Below are 22,994 nucleotides of genomic sequence, written 5' to 3'. Positions count from 1 at the left end.
AAATCTGGGGCATCCACAGCACTTCTATGCAGTATCTTGACTTGCTAGAAAAAAACACTACCACTATGGCTTAATCCAACACCCTTACTCAACTGGAGCAGTAAATCGTTAATTTGCCACCAGTCTCGAGGGGTCATGGACTCAAGCAAAAAGCCCAAGCCATTTGCTTTAACTGCAAGTACTTTTGAGCCAAGCAGATCATGGGCTAATTTCCAAATGCTGCCAATGTTTGGCTGGCACCTGGGTAATGAGATACACAACAAAAGTTTGCAACATACTTTTCTGATTTATCTTTATTCATTCAAGTTACTATAGTTTCAAGACAGTAATAACATGGAAACGTTGCTGTGAATAGAGCATTTTGTTATGGCAGGCTCCCTTCTCCCCTGGCACCTGCCCCATATTCCACACCTTTCTTCTTGCCGGATCTTTTTTTTTTAGGAAAATTTATTCCATTTATCTTATTTACAGCAACGTTTTATTTCAATGGAGTCCACTGTTATGAACAAATATTTTTACATATGCCAGGAGCACTTCGTGCTGCCTTTAGTATGCATGTATACTGCAAAAAAATATACTGCAGTAACTCGTCAAAATTATTGGATTTCAAGTAGGGCATGATTTATGTGTATGATAAGATGTATGATATATCGCGAATATGATAAAGACTTGAGAGACGGGGAGTATTTACCAATATCGAGCAAAAGCTTTCGCTGGTATACTTTACTAAATGAGGTATTAAGCCAACAAAGCAACATAAATCGCAGCTTAAAGTTGCTAATAATGAAACCAGTTTAAGACTTTAGAGACCAGAATTATATAACGAGAAAAATCAAGCATAAATTTCTTTCACATTGATATCTTAGTAAAGGCATTAAGCCAAAAAAAAAAAAGGGAACAAAAATCAGTTAACAGAACTACTTCCATATGCCTTAGGCTTTTTTTTACACAATTAAGTTGCATACAATGAAATTGCACGCTCTTGATACAAGATTTTCTGCTATGCACATTTTTAGTGAATATGTCGACAAAGCAAGCAATGGAATAAAGCGCTATTGCAAATGACAACCTGCAATTGAGATTTTGAATGTCTAGGTATATTCAAAGATATTAGTTGCAGAAATAGCAACTTTTTCAGAAAATGCAAATGAATAAATGCTGAATAGCAGCTTTTTAGGTGGGTTTAAAAATTGTCACCCTGAACAATGTTTTTATCAAACATCCACTAACTGAACAGGTGCAATTTATAATACAGATCAAATGCTACTTAGCAGTCATTCAAATGCTAAGACTGACTTATAGTGCAATAGTGTAGTCACTGTACCGCACGAATTATGCCACTCATTCAATCACGCCCTATTTACAAGCTTCCCAGCTGTACAAAAAAATCTTGCATTCCATATACTTTTGTTTAGAAACTGGAGTTTCATTCGATATGCAAGCATATCCTACACAATATTGTAATATGCAGTTTCTCCAAATAACTGGTTGAAATACATTCCACATAATGTTTGTGCTAACATCTTATCCTGCACAATACTTTGACAATATTTCGCAGCATGAAGCATGTGAAGATTTAATTGGATCACTCAACTGCACAACAGACCATGCAAAATAGGCAGCCTCCCCAATTTTGTGGAACTGTAGCAGTTAACCACACTTTTTCCAATTTTATGTAACCTGGCACATGATTTCGCCATGTTTCATCTCTATTGGATGACTGCTCTAAACGAGAACAGTGGCTATGCATAAGGAAATTGAGACCACCTACATTGTGCCTGCTTTAGAGCTATTGGGCAATTAAAGCCCCTTTTTACTGCTGCCAGCATGATTTATGGGCAAACGGGACACCCATGAAATTAGGGCACCTTAAAAATGCAGAGATTACAACATGGAAGCGCATGTTAGATATAGCAATGTAAGGACTGCAAAGCTTGCATCATAGCCAGACTATTATGCAATACAAAAATTTCAGATAGCCGGCTTAAAAGTTTCAAGTTGTTTTTTTGAACTGCAGCTTTTTTTTTAACTTTTTTAACTGCAGCAATTGAATACAATATTTAGCGGGCGAGATATTACACAGTAAAATTTTGTAATGCAAGAATTCAGTGGCATAATTAAAGTACTTGGAAGACTTAAGCAGCTGCACTAAATGCACTATGACAATGTATTTCTGAAGAATGGAGGGATTATTCTAAGTTGACGAGGTGATATGCAGAGAAGTGATGAGGCCAATAAACGTCGATGATGCCGATGAGGCCACAACTGGGGCACCCATGGCAGTAGGGACATCCTGGATCTTCGGAACTGCGCGCTCTGCTCACTTGCCGATGGGAAGTTCCGTCGCGGAGGGGAAACAAGCTACGATGCTCTTCCAACGAAGGGGAAGGGAACCTTGCACGCCTCACACGCCCGACTGCACCAAGACGCGTCGCCGACAGTCCTCTACACCGGGAACACGGGAACCACAGCAACCGGACACAGCACCACGGAGAACGGCAGCCCCCGATGCACCCTCGACGACCGAGGAGCTGATCTAGCGGGCGCACATCCTCCAAAGCTGGCCGGCCGCGGATACCCTTTCCCAGCTGTGTAGCGGGACCCTCGCCGAAACGCCTTGCTCTCTCGGGTCGGAAGCCCCTTGCCATCGCGGCACACAAAGCGGCGAAACCGACGAAGGCACGCCCGGACAGCGGCACAAGACGCCTCTCACCGCGTGCGCAACGGCACCGCAAACCACACACGCCACGGCAGCAGCCACTCACGCCAGAAGCTGCAAGAAAACGCCCACTCCCACACAACACCACCCTCACCCGCTTACTAGCCTTACTCGAAACACGGAGCTCTACAGGTTAGCTAGCTACATCCACAAGAATTGCACAACACAAACCCAAAACCCACCCCGCCAATTAACAGAATTATCACACCCCAAACCCATTGCGGGCGGACAAACAAATGCAAAAGCCCTTTTCCAAACCTTCGGGCCAACGTGCACACCAATGCCTTGTCAAGGGTGGCCAGCAAGCAACACGCAGGAGTGCAGACGGTGGTAGGGATTGCCTTTACAGCAGCCAGTCGAGAGAGGCAGGCGCCCGAACAAGGGAAGGCTTTTCTCTTCGCGGGTCTGCTTTAGGGCCAGGGCACTCCAGGGCCAGTAGCGTTAAGGGAACCAGGGCTCGGCCACCGGGAGCAGGGCTCGATCCCCGCCTAGGCGCGCGCATTCCAACGGCAGTAAGCGGTGGGCCCAAAACCAATAGGAGGGGTAGCAGCCAAATGTCTCAAGGTCTACAGCTGTACTCCCTGCACCCATCCTCGCGACGAGACCGCAAACCGGGGACCGCGTCCCTCAGCCAGCCAGCCACAGCCAGTGGAGGTGGACACCGCACACGGAAGCTAGGGTTGCCACGGAGCTGCAAGGACTCATGCACACCAACATTCCCCCCTCCCCTCCAACAAAAAAGAAAAAGACGCACATGGTACGAGAAAAGGCCACTCACAGACAGCTAAAGGTTAGGTGACTACGCAGACAACAGGTGTACCTGACCTGGATTCACACTGCAAAAACTGCACAGCATAAATTATCCCCCCCCCCCTTCCTTAACCCCAAATTCTAATACATGACCTGGGATACACTATATAAATAAAAAGAAAGCTTGTCTTGAGCTTACGTTTGTCCTCTGGAGAGGGTAGGCACTTCATTGCGCCACACTGCAAGGCTCACGAGAACCAAACTTAATGCACCCCCTTCCCCACCCGCAATAGAGTAAAATGCTTACAAACGCACCAGCTGATCCTCCAAGATTGCATCTACCATGGTTGTGAACACTGCACAGACTGGCAAAAACTGTGATGCCCCCCCGCCACCCCTTACCCGCACTACATCCACGATACTTCTGCTTGGGGCAGGCTTTTCCTCCAGACCGGTTTACTTCAGTCCATTAGTTCCTGCAAAAATATGCTTCATCACGCACCCCCCCCCCCCCCCCTCCATTTCTCGCAACGCATACAACCCTTCCAGTCGCGTTCACAAATATGAGCAATCCATAACCAGAATAGGGCGTGCAATGCTTACAACAGCTTGCTTCCGGAACGTGAACAATGCGGGTCAGACTGCGAATTCATAACAGCACAGTTATGCCCCCAGCGCCCCCCTCCCCCTTTGCACTTTACAGCCCTTAACAATCCTCTGGTTAAAGCGATGCAATACGAGATTGAGGTAAAAGTTCGAGCAAAGCAAGTACTTGCACAATCCAGTAGGCAGTTATGCAACTATCCGTGCAATTTGCAAAGAGGAACCAGAACCCATTCAGAAGGAGCTTACAAAAAAGCTTTTCCGTGCAGCTGTAGACAAAGTGCACCAGGCAGAACAGAAGAAAGCAAACGCAGGGCTCCAGGCCACGGTGAACCACGCAATAAAAGTCGCAGGTGTTGGTGTCACTAGGAGTTCTAAGTCATCCAGGTGAGGAGTGCGACGTGTACCTATTAGCTGCAACGGCTCAAAAGCGAGGCATACAAGAGCCACCCCCCCCGCCCTTCCCCCCAAGAAAAACAAAACGACCCCTAAAAAAAAAAAAAAAAGTCACACCAATCATGCTACAAGAGGATGTAAGCTTAAGCTACAGTACACATATAGCTAGCTGGTAATGTTGCACACAAGGCAAACACTGCGAGCACAAGATATTGAAAGGATGTGTGAACAGACTAAATATATGCAACTGAAGGGTTATGCACAAAAAAGGACAGTAGAGCAAGACTGGACTCACAAATACCTGTAAATACCTGTGGAAGAACCGTTGATGCATGAAACTGCCGGACTTTTTTTTAAAATGTACCCACGGATGGACGATCCCTTGGTATCTACTTTTCAATTATATGAATGCATTGTGATGACGATCCAATTAAATGGTATCCCACAACACTACTTCCTTCCGCCTCGCCCAAGAAACCTGTAAAACAAATTCCCTTTAAGCTCAAACCTTCCACCACTGTGCCTAACATCAAGTGCTGCTGTAACATTGAAAGCCAAAAATTCAAATGAAAGCTTACATATACTTGAGAATGGTATCAAGCAGCACACTAGATATCAAAAGGCCTGAATCTTAAATGTAAGAAAAGGCAAACCAATGACATTCAGGGAAATGTTGGCATCTTGAAGCTCTTCTCCTAAGGGGGGGGGGGGGGGGGGGGGGCGATCTTGCAACTTGCTTGGAACTTTACAGGTAGGCTCTTCTATCCAGTAAAACGGGCTGTATCTTTAGCTTCACTTCAGTCAATCTTGGAACTTTACTGGCTGGCTTTACTGTGGGTCCTAGCAACGTTAGAAGCCAAAAAATGCAATTGAAAGCTTTTACTTGAGAATGCAGCACACTAGATTACAAGAAGCCTGAATCTAAAGTGTAAGAAAAGAAAAGGCAAACCAATGCCATTCAGGCAGATGTTGGAATCTTGGAGCTCTTCTAGGGGGCATCTTGCAACTTTACACACATCAATCTTGGAACTTTACAGGTAGGCTGTCATCCAGTACAGTGGGCTGTATCTTTGGAACATCAGATGTCAATCTTGAACTTTACTGGCTGGCTTTACTGTGGGGGGCCTAGCAACGTTAGAAGCCAAAAATGCAAATTAATGCTTTAACTTGAGAATGCAACACTACATTACAAGAAGCCTGAATCTAAGAAAAGAAAAGGCAAACCAATGCCATTCAGGCAAATGTTGGCATCCTGGAGCGCTTCAGACCTTCTAGGAGCGATCTTGCAACTTTACATGTCATCTTGGAACTTTACAGGTAGGCTCTTTATCCAGTACAGTGGGCTTTCTCTCTGCAACTTCAGATGTAAATCTTGGGAACTTTACTGTCTGGCTTTCCTTCCTATTCAGAACTGTGGAAGGGTTCTTGAAACTTCACTGGCGGCTTTTCCTATCCGGAACTGTGGGCTGTAGTGCACAAAAATGATTACCCCCCTCCCCCAATCTCGTGCCATGCAAGTCTTCAGCATTCCTACTGACCTATCTTCCAGTCATGCAAATCTTGAACACAAGCTTGTTAACTTGAAATCTCTTCATTACTAGGAATACTTTCATTGCTTTATGCTAAGTTGAGCTGCTTGCAGGCTGTGATAAACCACGTTAACATTCAATCCTTATCCAAAGGCTTTTATCAAGCAGCATGTTAACGCTCCCTACAGTAGAACAAGTCAAATCCAGGACTTGAAAAATTCTTCAAAATTCAATGAACGGCAAACCCAGCGTGTTTACACGCAATTCTTGGAGGACAGCTCCACACGACAATCTTGCTTGGATGCGATTTCAAACCTCTCCTCCTCGCATGTCAGATCACCAGTATGCAGTAGACTACCTTCAACTCAAGCACTGTTCAGGATGGAGTGCTATGAAATAGGAAAGAAAAAAACCGAACCAGATGTGATCAGAAGTCGCACAACCAAGCATGGCACTATCTGCCCAAGAATGAGACTAATTTACGAACTAAGTGTTCATCTATAATTTGCAGTCTATATAACATTAAGATATGAAAATTACTTTAAGTCTCGCATGAAGTCTGTTAAGAATAATGTGCGCTATATATGCAAGTTTAGGGTATGGAAATTACTCTGGTAAGAAACAAGTGTTAAGTGTTTCGTAGTTAAAAGGTCACAATGAAAGGAGCTAACTTGGGCACTAATTGAGATGGAAGAAAAAGGAATAAGCAAACCCAGTGTTTAGACCACGAATGAAGGTGCTGCGACGCGTTGTCGACTCTGCAGTTATGGGCGAAATCTAGCAGGTACGACTTCCACTTGGGGCATATAAAATGATTCGGTCCACTTCGACGTGCCGTTCGACTGTAGTGAACATCGATCCATGTACTGTATCCGTCTACTCTGTCGCTTGTCAAACTTGACCCCTGAAACGCAATCGACTGCAACAAGCAAATGGCCGCTCGATGCATTCTTGTACTTCACGGAAGTCTAGTATAAAGTAAGCCGATAAATAGTATGCAGTCTTGAAATATACATATAGCAGCGATGCTCGGTTTCTAACTTGGAAATAATCGGTGACCTAAAGATAAAAGAAATGCTTTTAAACAGCGCGGTGACGTCAAAACAGGTGCAGATTTCTTAATGCGCACGATGGCAGAGCACTGTAGTGAAGCAAGTTGAAACGCAGGACCACTAGGCCATGACTAGGCTTAATCAGAGTAAGCGCCATGTTTAATCACGCTAAGCCTACCAAGATGGCGGCAGCGAAGCGACAACAATAGAACTACACATATCTGCAAATAATTTAATTTTCATCTTGCGACTATGATTATATACAGAGTTATTTACAGAAGTGATGAGTATTTACAAATGCGCAATTACAGCGACAACCACCGGAACTCACTCCCTTCCAGCGGACGCCGACATCCTGGGGGGTAGTCGCGCCGTGGGGGCGGGAGGTGGTGGTGGGAACTGCAAAAAAGAAGGGAAACGACGCCACACTCAGAATCTGTCCTGCACCGCCACTGGTCCCTGCCGCAGCTTCTCAAAGAAACAGTTCAAGGAAAGTGGGTCATCGTCGCTTGCGCAGTTGCCGCCATCTTGGTGCAGTCGCTTTGGTTGGGCGCCAAGCTCGGACCACAACTCCTGCCATCGGCGTTTTCGGCTTATCCGTTTGCGCTCCAGTTCCTCCTTGGCCCTTGCATACGTGGCGCGGACGAGGACGTTCATTCTGAGGTCGCACTTCCCCCTCAACCATTTCTGCCAGGCGCTGTTGACAATCTTCTGCAGCTCTTGCGTGTTGACCACACAAGTCGGGCCGCCGGCAGTTTCGACAACGGCTACCATGCTGTCCAGCACTCAACACAGCGCTTTAGGTAAGCAGGCAGACGAAGCAAGTCGAAGCTTACCTTATCGCAGACACGCGGCCGCCTGATCCAGCGCACGTCCCTGCGAAAAGTTCCGCTGTTTCATGGGTCGCACGGCATTTTATAGGCACCCAAACCTAACTGTAGCACTCCGCTGAGACGAAATGTAGTTCTCTGCGTAACATTCGAATTATACGCAACAACTTTGTTTCTCTTATTAAAAAGTCCTATATAGATTTTAGAAAATGTTTTTGTTGCTGCTTGAATAATTATTTTACTATAATATTGCAAAACAACAAAACTACGTTCCAGGATGTCCTCGCGGAGGATTTCTGTCTGAGGATGCTCTGCGGCCCGTTCGGGAAAATTCCTTTCTGTGACGTCAGCGGTTGCTGGCGTTCGAAGTAAACGTTGGAGAGCGGCGTCCCTTCTGTTTGTTTATATTTTTATTGTATTGCGTGGCCTAGATGGTCTGAGGACAATGCGTTGCAGTCCTAAAATCGCAGTTTCTCGGACGCTGTACGGGGTTCTGAGGTACGGTTTCCTGCGCAAAAATCACGTTTATCGGGACGAGTCTATTATTTGTGGGTGGAGATTGTTCGGCCTTCTTGTTCTATAGCGTCGCAGTTGCTAGAATGTTCCAGGCAGTTCCAGGCGTTGGCACTGCTTAGGACGTTCGATGAGTTGCTTGTAATTTTACGCACCGTTATTTCTGCTGTATTTGAGCCCCGCCGTGGGGAAATCATCTCCTAGTTTATGAGAAGCGCGCTGTGAGCGCTGACCGTACTACGTTGGTGTGCATTTCGCAAACGTTTTAAGGCTTAATGCCTGTCATAAAATTGCTAAGTTGAACGTTGTTCTGCCTGCTGCTATTACTGTTTCTGAAAATGTTGCGTCTGCGACCGGGTCTATGCTCTTTATTGAGGTTATGCTTGCGCTCCAATTTCTGACCTTGTTTGGGAGCGGACGTCGTTCGTCTGGTTATGTACTTACGCGAAGTTATTCTTGGTTCGCGTGAAAACCTACAACGCCAAATGAACGTCTGCAAACAGATGTGCTTGCCTGCTACGCTGCAATTTTAGTTCTCTTTAACGCCGCGATTATTTTTTGAGCCCCGGCATTTACCAGCGCCTCCCCTGGCCAATGCCCCACCCTTCAGGTTCAACTAGGGTTCAACCGACACTATAGCCACAGCAGAGATTTTCCACGATTTTGTTAGCGCTACATTTGCTTCCGTAAGTTTGAGTTAGGTTCGGAACAGTTCACCTGAATTATTTTGCACTAACAGGTGTGCTGTGCTGCTGTTTCCTTTGTCACGACTGAACCCAGTCAGTGACGCGTCACCCGCTGCTGCATAACGTCATCGGCTGGCCTACGAAGCTGTACTGTCCGTCAGCCTCGCGTTTTCAAGTCTAAATGAATTTAGGGAGCACACTACTGTGTTTCGGCTCCACCGCATATCTTGTTCAGGGTCGGCTAGTGGACTGCAGTAATCGGAAAGGAAAAAAAAAAAAATTCTTCGTGTGCAGCGCGTGAATACAATAATACAAGAATCAAACGTTTTCATCACCACTGCCACCACCACCACCAATCATTCGCAGCTTGCAGCTGATCAGAAAACGCCTACAAGCATGTGTCCACCTAGACTAGGCATTCCAGCGCGATTTTTGCTAACCTTAAAAAAAAAAAAAAAAAATGCCGTGCCAGCGTATGACGACTCTTGCATACCTCTCCGCTGCTCAGTCTCGCCAGCTGATTAGAAATAAAGGAGATATGCGTAATTAAGCATTGTCACAACTGGTTATTTTTGTAATCCCTGCGTCTACGCTACTTATTTTCGGGATTGTTTTTAACAGACTTGCTGTCATTTTAGTACCCGGACATCCTGCAAAACTTGTTTACTGTTGTGGCAGTACGGCAGCACGCTGTTTCACATCATTGCCAACATGTCTTTCCCAGCGACTGCAAATTCAAAATTATGCATTTTTATACCCCTGTCACACGGACAGTTTAGATTCTCATTGAACTCGATCTGCATTCAACTCAATGCAGATCGAGGTTGTCACACGACAGCTTTCAAATGCAATCGAGCTCGAGTCTGCTTGACTTCAAACTGCTTCCTCAATCGATTTCAAGCACACTCGAAAGCGGTCGTCGACACCGTAGCGCACATGAGGAAAATTTCTCAATGCTCATTGAAAACGCCCGTGTAGCATGGGATGCTTCAGTCCTCCATGAAAACCTCAATACAGATCGAGTTCAATGAGGATCGAAAGTGACCTTGTGACAGAGGTATTATTGTCCTATCTTTTCAGTTTGTTCATAGGCCTGAGCAAGTGTAACTTAAGTCAGTTTCAAGCTCCATGCAGAAGTAAAAGTGCATTTGTTGTTGTTGGGGCCTCTTGAAAATGGCATCTAACCACCATGAAGGACTGTATATAAGTTTACTGTACCTGTGTTCTTTACTTGCTGCTGATGTCCCACAATGCACTGTTTACAGTTGTTGGAGTTAAGAAAATTTTATTGAACACCTATGCAATAAATAACACAGAAAATGAAACAAATGGAATTATGGCATATTCATACAACCTAGTAGTCTGCATGTGTGCAAACTGATGCTCAAGACCGAAAGTCCATTGTACAGCTGTACCATGACAGAGGCACACTGCAGGCTATCATGGGTTACCCCATTGAGCTGCCACTTCAAACACGTGTGAGCAAATAGAATTGCACATTTTTCTACTTAATTGTAACATCAAAACTTATATTAAGAATGTGGCTTTCTATGTTTTATTTTTTTCCATACTGATTTGCATAGAATAATGCAAACATGTCATCACTTTGGTGGAGGTGGGTTGCATGAGATATCGTATGCAATATGTAAAGCCTTTGGCAGGCTTTCTGGGTGTTAATAAGATTTAAAAAATGTGCTAGCTTTTGCCAGGTTTCTTACTCTTGGATATGACTGCCTCTATGATGCAAGTGATCTGTTCTCACCTTGTCCAAGACTGCAGTGTGCTCTATGATTTGCTCCGTTGACGTAAACCTCAGTTACGGTTGTGGCTTCGAGAGAGTCGCGCAACGTTTCTCACACACTGGAGCTACTGTCTTTGCAAGCATTCGGATGTAAAACAAACTCCTAGATGAAATCTCTGGACAAAACTAATGCTTAAACAATATATACAACCACTGCATGGAAAAAAAAAATTCTCCTTGTATCTTGAAGTTAGGCAACTTTTCTATGCCAGTGCTTTGAGCCACACGTTCCAAAACAGAATGCTGAGGTTGCCAACATTCTCATTCTGTGACATTGTGCAAACATGAGGATCGCAAAAGAAGTGCACCCTTGTGGTACAAATACTGAGCTGGTAAAGAATGCTTTATTTATAAGCATACCGCAAACTTAAAAGGGAAGCCTGTGTCATTTTATTCTGCTAACCTATGAAGCTCAAGCACTGTTCTGTATCACATTTCATTGCTGCCAGAACAGCCTATACAACATTAGATAGTGTGCTGTACTGGTGTGTGTTTAATGAGGCGTCAAGGCAGGTCATCTGATGAGAAGAGAGGAGTCGCTGGAGAAAGATTTGATGTTGGGAAAGGTTGAGGGTCGCCGGAGAAGGGGTAGGCAGCGAACGCGATGGTTAGATGGCATCCTCGAGGCACTACAGATGAAGTTATATGATGTTAGGAAGATAGTGAGAGACCGGAAAGCGTGGCATGACATGGTTTATAGGGTCACGAAGAGCCGGACACGACTGAACTGAACTGAACAAGGCAGGATAACAATGCGTTCCACTGCAGCACCCAAATGTCTGGGTCAATGAGAGGAACCATCTTGAACCACTCAACCTGCTAACAGCACAAGCGTAGGGCAGACTCCTCGAATCTTTATGAATCCACCGAGTTAGCCAAGAGCTGCAACAAGTAAAATATGCATTCTTGATGATGGCCCAGCGTGTTCAAGATGACTGCATCTGTTGCTCGAAAGAATAGTCTATAGGCAACAGCCTTCAAATGATGCTACCAATCCAATGCTTCCCAACACTACATTGCCATCGTCTCTTGCTGCACAATCACTTTATATCCACTCATAAATATTTAATGATATTAACAAGTGTGCTGGCATATTAGCAATAAACCCGCTTTGGTTCTGGAAGCCTTGTCAGCACCGTGATAGCTATATCATTGTGCAACAGCACATAACAGTGCAACTGTCTTTTCTTCAAAGAAATAGCGCATCTATCAATGTTCCTTCGCACTGGTTGCGAGGAGGGCGACCATAATATGCGAAAGATAGATTGGCTGTCGTACCGCCTGGATATAAGCTTCAAAAGCTAGTCAAAACCTTGTATACAATTACACTATACATGAAAAGAACTGCTAGCATTATGCGCTGGGATGGTACTGGATCGTCGCTGCAGCACTGGTTGAGTGCAAATCTAGGAGGAGAGGTGTGCCTAGTGAGTCCCATTGGGTGTCGGTAAGGTGCTCTCGAAAAGTTGGACTAGCTTCTCTTGGTTGAGGGCCCTGGCTACTTCTTCAGGGGTCCGACTGTAGACGTCCTTTGTTTCGGGACGAATCTTGTGTTCCAGCAAGAATTTGACCACGGCCTCCTGGCCAGCTTCACAGGCCTAAAGAAAAATACAGTGTACTGATTACAAAACAAGAAGCAAACTCTTCGCTACCTGCGGCCACTTCTGCCTGCTCATCCGGCTTTATTGTAAGTGTAGACACTGTAGATGCATTCAGCGGCTAAGTGATACATCTTCCAAACACTGTAGCCTGTTGTGAAGGTTAAGCCTCCAGTGAAAAGACTGCCATCGCTGCCACATTTGTTTTCATCCGTGCACCTCACATTGTACGCATTCTCATGTGCATGAAAAGTTGTTGCAGAACACTTGGTAACAAGCTGCTTATACCGAGGTTTCAGTGTTAGATTATAGATCCACATTATTCTGCATTTACCTGAAACAAAAAGATGGTAAAAAAGAACTTCCGGTGTTCTTTTGCATATGTACTAAGCATCTGAACTGCGATTTCCATTTATAGAATATGAACGTTCGCATTAAAGAGATGCCAAGCACAAACAGAGCTCGGCCTGCGCCAACAGGGTATGACATTCCAATCGGAAACACTCTCACTGAAATTGGATCTTAAAAGCTACAAAAGGCAAAAGTAACTAATGCAGTACACAGATATCGGCATCGCTAGTCGCCAGCCAATTTCACATGTAAAATGCCTGCACCAATTTCCGATTCGGCGTGCGGATCCCAGAGGTTGGGCTACACTGCCAGTTCACCTCAAAATAGTGACATGTCCTCTCCAGCAAGGACACGAAGAGTTTGAATCGACTGGTGACAAGATTTTTACAATATTTTTGTCAGCAGTGAATGCATTCTTGGGTACAGAACAAGAGTCAGCATAGCTAGAAAGAGCCAGAAAATCAGAAAAACAATATTAGGATGAAGGCGTCCTCAGTGTCATTTCAACAACCGGCTATTCCTCAAGAATAGATTTTAGTTTTTCAGCCTGCAAGCTCGAAAACTTTTCAAACTCGAGTCCTCACCAGCCCTAGTGCTAGGCTTTGTGTGACTACTTGCAGTGGAGTAGAAAGTACAGCTGCGGGGTTACAGCTTTCAGACATTTGAAGTTGACTAATGAGCATGTTAGAGCATTTGGAGCTTATCGTATTGGTGCTTGGAGCTTCCACTGTACTGCAAGCAGCAGTGAGATGGATTGTAGTGATGAAAATAAAAACAGTGGTGTTCCAACTCATGACTGGAAATTCCCCATTTCGAGCCCCTTTTCCCTGCAGCAGCTAGAAAACTGCTGGTCTGGAAAAACTGGGAACATTTTGGTTCTCAAATTTCCCTGAAACTCTAAAAATGCCCCTTTCTACATACTTTAGACCCCAAGTTTCCTGAAAAAGGGAAGGTTTCCCAAATGGCACATCAGTGTGCATTAAAGTTGAATGAGAGATGCTGACATGTCAGCTGGTTTAAATCCGTCATTATGTCAGGATATCACTGAAGATGTAAGCATAAAACAAGCAAGGTTAAGATGTCTTTTTGTTGTGTGGTGAAGAATAGACAAACCTTGGGAACCCGTTGTGCATAGGTAAAGGCTGACAATTTTTCTAATTGCTTTTGATAACAGGTCAGCAGAGGCCAAGCAGCAAGTTGGGCTAGTTGGTGACTCATTATAAGTTAACCGCACTAACAACATAATGAGAACACGAGACAAGAGAACGACACGAGCGCTGCACTAGTTGTATAATTATCTTCTCGTGCTCTCGTTACATTGATTGTACTGTTAATTTATAAGTGGCTTATTGTTTTACACTGCACCCCTGCCATTCCTAGTCGCAAATTCAAATAACACTGCCAGTAGTTTACCGCGCAGCTCTCGGAACAAACGCGCAAGTGGCAATCGAAAGTCCTGAAACACGAGAGATTAAGTAGAAAATCCTGCAGAGGATAGCGAGTGAACGCAAACCAAAACTGACAGTGAAAAAAAGAATGGACTATTTTTCGCCGTAAGCTTTGGCTCGTATTCGTGCTTTGGTATCTGCAAAAATGAATTATTGCATACTCTCCCTGCCATTCTCATGGACTTTTTAAACAGTTGTTCAAGCCATAATTTATAAGTAAGTGAAGGGAAAGGGAAAAAAAGTGCACTGTTATTTTTTTTTTCTTCGACTTCAGACTCACAGCATGCAAACATGTCCTTCCGGTCACATCGCTCTCGTAAAAGCTGGCTCCAGCAAGTCTGTAGGATTCCAGCCTCTTCACATTGCCATTCCTGGCCGCACTGAAATAAAAAAAGTGAGCTATGAGCACTGAATTTGAAATTTTTTGCTGCTGCCATTCAGGCAGGAGTGCCTTACAGGCTATAAGACTATGAATGCCTGTGAAGGCACCTCTGTCACCAGATATTTCAGTGGTGGGTCTGCTCGTGAAGCTCTATTCAATATAAAACAAAGTTTATGTAAAAGCTCACAGTGAGAGAAAAGGCATGAAGTACTAAGCAGGTTGTGGAGTAGAATAATGCATTATTATTGCGTGACACGTTCTAGTTATATTGGGTTTTATGGCGCAAAAGCGACCAAGGCTATGCTGCGCCAAACACAAGGTTAAAACTGATGATGTTAAAATGGTATATCTTGATTGTTATAGTTTGTTTAAAATGTTGGAGTCATTAAGGAATTTAAAAATATGCATAGGAGCATGCAAATATGCATAGGAGCATGAGGTGCAATGGGATGTGTTCTTTACAAAAATAATGTAAAATTTTTTTTCTTAGATCTTCTAGTTCTGAACAGGCAATTAAGATGTAGTTAACTGTGAGTTCATTACAGCAGCGTGACACGTTCTCTAACGAGTGTAATAAACCATAATTATTTATCTCATTTAAGCACAACCAGAAAAAAATGGATTTGAATGGCCCAAATATTTGTCTCTGAATGCTCCACTTTTTTGGTAGTGTCTGTAGGTTCTGTGAAAGACATTACAGGTATGTGCTTCACAGACTATAGTTCGAAACAGGCTATTGAATGAACTTTTGATTATGAGTGTCTCGGAGCATATGCTGGCTATGTGCAGTAAGGCCCACAAAAAACTGCATCAGACTATTGCATTGGCACTTTGTTGGAACGGATATGCACTCAGGATCGTTACCCATGGTGTTTGTGGACAGTGAAAAAAAGAGAGTGGTAGCATATGCCCGGAAACTGCAGAAGCTGGTCATTTATAGACCTCTGTTAATTAAAGAACTGCTCAGGATGCTGAATGATGCAACAATACAGCTGAATGATGCAACAATACAACAAATCAAGCTTTTGTCATTAATAATCCAGTTATGCAGTGCAGTATAGCAAGACTTATTTAAAAGCAGGCTTTGCACTTATGTAGGTGTTAATTTTTTGCAATAATCTGCCACATAGGCTGGTATCTTTATTCCACTAGGCTGTTTGATAGGCTAGTTATAGTGTGTCATTCCATGTCATTTAAATATTTCAAAATGCAAGATTTAAATGGACCAAGTTTGCTTTGTGACGAATATTTCAGTATTCGTCACAAAAGCCAAAAGTTCCATTTAAATCTAGCATTTTTTATGTAGGTGTCATGTACCAGCATGTCATGTCACTGCAGGAAGTGCACTATAGCATAAGTGCACTGTAGGTGCACCATATTCATGCTTTTCAAGGTAAGCTGACCAGCTATGATGTTTATGTGTCAGATTACCAATATATCAAATTATTTCATGATCCACAATGGGTTTAATACACCTGGAATCAGCTGTGTCATATCTTGAGTCATGACCAATCTTGCAGTATCCTCGAGTTATTTTTTTTAACATAAGGACTGATAAGTTACACCCAGGAAAGCGAGCATAGGCTACTTTTTACGCTCATATGTCGGAAAAAGCTATTTCTTTGCAGCAGTAACATGAGCACCACGAACAAGGCCTGCATACTTATGCGAGACAAAGGAATAACTTCCCCATGCCAGGATAGAGCAAAAATTTCAAAATTCTGTTTCTTCCTTAACAAAGCATAACAGGTCGCCCAATCATCATGGAACAAAACCTTAGCTGTGTCGAAATCATTACTATCACTTCTACAACTGCGTGGAGTTCTAGGTAAACCATATCATTATCACCTAAACGAACACTCTAGCATGTCATTTATGCACCACTGTCCAGTCGTTAAAATTTGTACATCTTCGTGAATGCCGCAGAAGTTAAGACATCATGCTGTATGTCAGCCCCCTTCTAGATGATAATCCTAGCTGTATTACTTATTGATCACTTGAAATAAAGTATTACGTTTAGGCAATCTTAAAACTAAAATTTGCATTGAGGGGTGTGAAGGCCACCGACGTGCACAGCTCGTCGGCTAGCTGGGTGGCTGGCAGGCTGAGGTGTGCCCCAGCTGTCACAAGCAGCTGGATGATGGCATGCTGGTCAGAGAGGACCGCGCTCATGAGTGGCGTGTTGTGGTCACGGTCGCGCATGTGCACACTGGCACCATGCTGCAGCAAGTAGCGGACCATGGGGACATTGCCCTCGCAAGAGGCCACGTGCAGAGGTGTGCGAAAGTCGTAGTCACATGATGACAGGTAGGCACCCTGTAACAGAGAATGGCTAGCTTGGGTACTTGTGAATCGATCACCACATGCCACTTTTATGCTTGAAAATTTTTTTTTTTTCATCTAAAGAACCTAAGAAGGCCAAAAAAAAAAGGCAGTTTGCTCTAATGAGCAAGGCACTCGTTGATTTTGTATATATGTAGTGTACAGGTATGCGCACAAATGAGTAAAAACATCACTTCACATGGTGCTAATATATGAAGGAAAAGGGCATTTGAGGGTAATGCACTCTTCACGGTGAAGAAACCCGGAACAAAATGCTACAACCATGTAGAAGAATGTGCTACCAAACTCATGCTACCAAGCTCATGACTTTGAGGACTATTGTTTGTGGCATTCACTACCTAACAGTAAACATCCAAGTTATGGATATTGTTGAATTCATCTGAAGCAAAGGAATTACTGATAGGTGTAGCACATACTTGGAAAAAGCTGCAAGTTTGCTCTGTGTGCTACCATGCTCAATATAAGTTACAATGCACCTGGTGTAATTCAAGTCGAGGTCCGTCCATTATATTAAATCAATGCACATCCATGCAGCGCATCCAGCTACTAAAAATATTAGACGTTGTCTCTTTGGACACCTAACTGGATAACCTAACTGGATAAATTTTAAGCAGTGCTGTGGTCACTGAGTCTAGAACGAAGCTCCTACTGCATCTTACCTATGTTTGGCAGCTTATATTGAACATAATTGTATATACCATCTCAAATGCTTTGATTTTGTGAATAAAGCGTTTTTCTTGACCTTCGGAAGTTATACCTGTAGAGCTGTGAAATGCCTCAACAAAGCAGACCAACACAGACAGAATACAACAAGCTAACTATAACTACGTGGCATTGTCTTATGAGACCATGTTTTTGCAGCAATCACTTGCAGCCAACCTTCTATCTTTGGATGAAGGACAAAATGTCCCCACCTTTTGCAAATGGGCCTGAAAGCATTTTGGAATATGCCATAAAGCTGTTCAACGTTTCTTTTTTTTTTTTTTGCAAACTTCAACATTTTTGTAATTAAAGTTTTTTTTTTTAAATAAACATTCTATCAACATGCATGTAAAGTTCCTTCCATTTTTACTAAATTAAATCACTGCCGAAGGTACCAAAAAACCCCAACACTTTCATTTCACAGTGTGAACATGGACAAGTTAAAACTTTGTACTACTGTGCTAAAAAAATTTGAACTGCAATCGCTTTGTGATGGCAGAGTACTAATTTGGCCCAGATGGTAAAACATGGCACCTTCTGTTGTGAATAATTCAAGCACATAAAAGGCCACCAAATTACATTTAAAAATAGCTAATATAGCTCTATTTACAGCTTGTTTGTTCAGCTATCTTCAGGTGATAAGCTTGTCAACAGGAAAAGCGAGTCAAACCAGCCGATTCTTTTAATCTCTGGTAAACACCGCTATGTCAGTCCAGCAGGATTGCAGGGCTTGTTTGTTAACGAGACAATGTTAATGTCCCCACTCTGCAGAATATCTGGTGTATGCACTGGTATTGCAAGCGAAAAATCACAAACATGCCTCAGGCAGGTGTTGGCAGGTGACATGGAGGGAAACGGATTGGTCTGCAGGTTGTGTGACAAGACGAGACCACAAGAAATGGCTGAGTTGGCAGGTGCTATCTGCCGAGGACAAGGTGGGAGTCAAACCAGGACCCCTTATGTCTATGTTGGGTGAATTTTTCACATAATGTGATAACTTAGGACAGTATACTAAGGAGCGTGTGTGACATAACTGAGGCACAAATTAAGGGATCATTAATTAAACGAGTAACAAAATGCATTTACACAAACAGCATCTGCGAGAAGAGCTGCAGGCTGGACACATTAATGCTGCCACGTAATGCTCTTGAAGGTGGAGCTTAAGTGTCCTCCAAATTTTTCACAGTCATTTTTGCAAACAGCAGCCCATCTTTCCCTTCAAATCAAGCAAGCAAAAAAGAAGAGGCTGCAGCCAGTTTCTATGAATGGGGTACTCACAAACTGACGCATCACTTCCAGGCGATCAACGTCTCCTTGCGCCGTTACTGAGCAGAGAATGCTGGGATACAGCACCGTCTGCAGGGACTGAAGTTCCTGTCAGCGTGGGACACAGAAGATTGTATGAGTTTACAATGACTGCAGCATGAGCGAAACTGCCGTGTACAAGAAACACAGCACGATCAGGCCGTAAAAAGCACAATACAGTAAGATCTCGTTAATTTGGCATTCAAGGAAACAGGAAAAATGTTTGCATTATTCGAAAGTTCGAATTAGCTAATGGCCCTAAAAGCCGCCAAGAACCATTTGCATCATTGCAATTTTATCTAATGAAAATCTGAAATATGGTTGTATATATACATTTCAAAGAGTTATAGCAAAAATATTTCGTGGTTTCATGTGATTTGCTTTGCGCACTGCTGGGAATATTGAACAACAGCTCCGAAATTCTAAGTGCTTCTGTTGCCCATTTCGCAGTGCGAAGCAGTAGCAGTAGTGCCTCCCCGCAAACGGCGCCATAACATCTTGAGGATGCAAAATGCATTTCAAAACGTCTCAAAACGAGATAGATCAGCGCACTCAAAGAGCGGAGGAAGCTCATGGATATCAAACAGACAAATATAAGTAGGCAGCACGACGCTCCCAAAATAAAACAAAAAAAGTGAAGGGCAAAGCAATGCCCGAAACAACATGACCGGTTGAAGCACGCACCTTATGACAGCAGCAGGATGGCATGAATTTAAAAGAAGTCAAACAAACTATGCCGCTGGGCTATATTTTGGCAATGGAGGCCTCCCGGTTTTCGTCATTCCTGCCATAGTGTGCATGCCTGAGGTGCGCGGGAACCACTGTTCATGCGATTCAGGGTCGGCGAGGTCTATTTGGACATCCCTGACTCCACAGGTGGTACCTCGATGTGACATCCCAGTCCAAATTAACCAGTGCGACCCTGTACTTATATGTCTGCATCAACTAACGTTCTGCACCACAGACTTACACGGGCATCAGCCGGGACAGTGCACCTAGTTTGAAGCATCCGAATCATGAACCGAATCGACGGGGATCGACATTGATTGGGATCGGCATGCGGAAAGATAGCAGTGCATCACTGTGACTTTAGTGCCCTCAGTGTGTTGGCCATCCAGCAGCAAAAGCAGCGTGTGCAGCTGTATGTCAGTGGCACCCAAACTCATGTGGCTTTTATTATAGTACCGACTTTTTCTTCTCTGTGCCCAATCCTCTAAATTTCTTGCTTGAACTGTTCTGTCTGTATGGACACACATACAATTATCAGAATCGCCTGCCTAAAACTATGCTTTCAGCTTTCCAGCACAGTTTGATGCCAATAACCGTGATATTACCACTTTACTATACGCAGCACAAAACAGCAAAACAGATGAAACAAGAGTTCACCATTTAGTGCCCTTGTATTTATGCTCATTGCAGAAGTGCTAATTGCCAGCTTTTTATTTTTTTTTTTTTTTATTATTTCACTCCTGTGTGTAATGACAAAACTGAAGTGTTGCCAATGAAATGTTTGAAATGAAGTGTTTGGCAGCAAGTCCTAACAGGTGTCACATGCTTTAAAAACATTTCTGCCATGCTGCCAAGAAGTGTGCAGTACGCCTCGCATAAATGAAGCCACTTCACTTCAGCGTTTGCTTGAATAATGTGGAATATCTGAAAGCTTTTTGAAAACCGAGTAAACCTTTACAGCCACGGAATATGTTTGAGAACTAGATGCTACGCAAAGTGACAAGCAATTTGTAGACTTGGTATAGGCTGCAGCATCGCACAGTCAGACTACACAGCCATATAGTACAGCTATTAAACATCTACCTGTGGTTAAAATAACCATCTATTCACTTGCTACTAGACACAGTCACGTGCTGGCGGCAGATAGGACATGTCTGGTTTCTAATCAGCTGTTCACTGGTCCCACTTCGGCAACAACACAGCATTTGCCTTCACACACCACGTACACCAAGCTCAGCCCAAGCGACTAATCTTCAATAATGTGCCCAACAATCATTAAGCGTTAGCATTTGCACTGAATAACTTCCTTTTTAAATGCAAGTGAGCACACTTTAAATATTTAAGTCCAGTTGCCGCATGCACTGTCACCTCAAAACACTGTAGTGCAAGCTCACCACCTTTTCTGACATGTCACTGCCTTATCTGCACTGACAGCACAAGGCACCGAGTGGAACTGATGCTCTGAAAACCAGCAACATTTTACTCCACAGCCAATCATCTGACACATTCATTACACCAGGCAACAGCGAAGTGAGTGCAAATGCTGCTATTAGCGGTACTGCCGCCACAGGGAGCTGCACCCTCCTTAGAGGGTTCCAATTCCATAAAACTTAAAGGGCTTTGCACCCCTTTAGATCCCTACGTGTGCAGCATAGATGAAAATGGACTTGAAAATGAAAAGCGAGACCTGAGCAGGACTAATTCATTGCTACCAAATTTTTTTTTCACCTTTGGTTCTAGATATGATAAGTGCTAGAGCAGAGCGCTTGTGTGGCATTGCATTTGACCTACTGTAACGCAGGCGATCAAGTGGGCTTAGAGGTCTTCGACGCAGAAGTATGTCAGCTCATGCCTCCGCCACACACCAGCAAGCAACATGCAAGGTGACATATATCACTACGTACTTGTTGGCAGAGAGGCGTAACGTTATAACTTCTGTCCTGCTCGGTTAATGTCACTTGATATTATGTGCATGAATTTCCGAGGTAACCAATACCGAAAAGCATAATGGAAGCCATTCCACTCAGTGCCTGCAATGCTGATCTGCACGGTGGTACCAATGCACACTGAGGGAATGAGTTGTACTATATCCTTTGGTTGGCACAGAAATTTTGTGTCTGTACTCCTTTACGGTACTTGTATGCATCTCTAGAGACTAAAAAAGTCTATTTCGCTTCTTCGTCCCGTATGCGTTCATACTATAATTTTTCAATATGAGCCCACATCAACAACCTCTACTGTCCGCCATGGTGGACTGCGTACGTCTGTGCATATTTTCTCTGGTTTTTGCTTTTCATCCTGCTCTAAGCACTCTGAAGGTGACCACCAGGGCAGCTTCATAAGCAGCACAGCATCGCACCGCACAGGGGCGCCTTGCTTTTCGCCTCCATCGAAAAGAGTCCGCCGAGGCCTGGACTCGATCTCGCATCCTTGGGCACAGTATTCGAGCGTCTTAACCACTGCACCACCCGGCAGGTCTAGCAGCGTATAATACCCCCAGAAAAATATTTCTGGCTACGCCACTTTTTGGGGCCCACCATTTACAATAATACAAAGCCGTGGTGGGGATACCATACAGGACATCCATAAAAAGGGCTTGACTGATCAGAATCAATAAAAGCCATTAGTCAGGTTAGGGTCGTTAGACGTCCTTCAAGACTGCACAGCAACTTGGCTACCAAGTTCTGACTGCGACACGATTAGTACTAGAAAGAAGCTAGCCAGTGTGTCGGCATTGTCAAAACAAGTTTACCTCAGGTGACGAGATATTCATAGTCCTTGCAATGGCGGTGATCAGATCCAAATCATCGAGCTTGTTTGGCTTGGATACAGACAGCTCGCCTCTCAGGCTGGCCTGCAGCATCTGCATTCGCAAACGAAGCACCAAAATAAATGTCATGCAAACTGCCTTGAGAGAAGAGTAAAATATGTGAATGTTCATTGGTAGAAATGCCAGGCTAAACTTTATATTGGTAAAATTTATTTACAGGAATTCCGCCAGCTGTGCAGATTTCAACCATTTGAATAATTACTAGAACCCACCTGAGCAAACCTATACAGCAAAAACCTAAACAGCTTTCTTAGAACTCGCAGCTGAAGCAAAATCTCTTCTGGCCATAGGCTTGACTTGAGAAGCTCTGCCTACAAAGAACAGTCAACCAACTAATGTTATCAAGTCACAGGACAGAACTAAAAAAAAAAAAAACCCAAAGAGAGAACAGTGTGGTCATATATATTATAAAAATTCCTCAAGGAAT

At 43.7% G+C, this 22,994-nt stretch overlaps 1 protein-coding gene and 2 long non-coding RNA genes across 3 annotated transcripts in view; 1 reads left to right on the top strand and 2 right to left on the bottom strand.

The window, feature by feature from the left end:
• Positions 1-275: 275 nt before the first annotated feature.
• LOC146176280 (uncharacterized) lies at positions 276-8,045 on the bottom strand. The gene is made up of 2 exons (XR_014701514.1): positions 7,886-8,045; positions 276-7,448 (listed from the first exon to the last, which is right to left on the bottom strand). It is a non-coding gene; the product is annotated as an uncharacterized LOC146176280 (long non-coding RNA).
• A 166-nt stretch (positions 8,046-8,211) lies between these two features.
• On the top strand, positions 8,212-18,022 carry LOC146176279 (uncharacterized). Its single transcript, XR_014701513.1, has 3 exons — positions 8,212-8,377; positions 14,551-14,670; positions 17,863-18,022. It is a non-coding gene; the product is annotated as an uncharacterized LOC146176279 (long non-coding RNA).
• Positions 10,352-22,994, bottom strand: part of LOC146176278 (L-asparaginase) — a 34,281-nt gene continuing 21,638 nt past the window's right edge. The window contains exons 10-14 of the mRNA XM_084582605.1: positions 22,490-22,600; positions 18,982-19,077; positions 16,727-16,974; positions 14,557-14,656; positions 10,352-12,477 (exon numbers count right to left, since the gene is read on the bottom strand). Coding sequence (XP_084438731.1) covers positions 12,304-12,477; positions 14,557-14,656; positions 16,727-16,974; positions 18,982-19,077; positions 22,490-22,600 — 729 coding nt within the window. The 3' untranslated portion in view covers positions 10,352-12,303. The remainder of the gene's footprint in view (positions 12,478-14,556; positions 14,657-16,726; positions 16,975-18,981; positions 19,078-22,489; positions 22,601-22,994) is intronic.

Source organism: Amblyomma maculatum, chromosome 10, assembly GCF_055883805.1.
Source record: "Amblyomma maculatum isolate TAMU_Amacu chromosome 10, ASM5588380v1, whole genome shotgun sequence".
In the NCBI taxonomy this organism is placed as follows: Eukaryota; Metazoa; Arthropoda; class Arachnida; order Ixodida; family Ixodidae; genus Amblyomma; species Amblyomma maculatum.
This window is presented reverse-complemented; position numbering and strand designations above follow the sequence as displayed.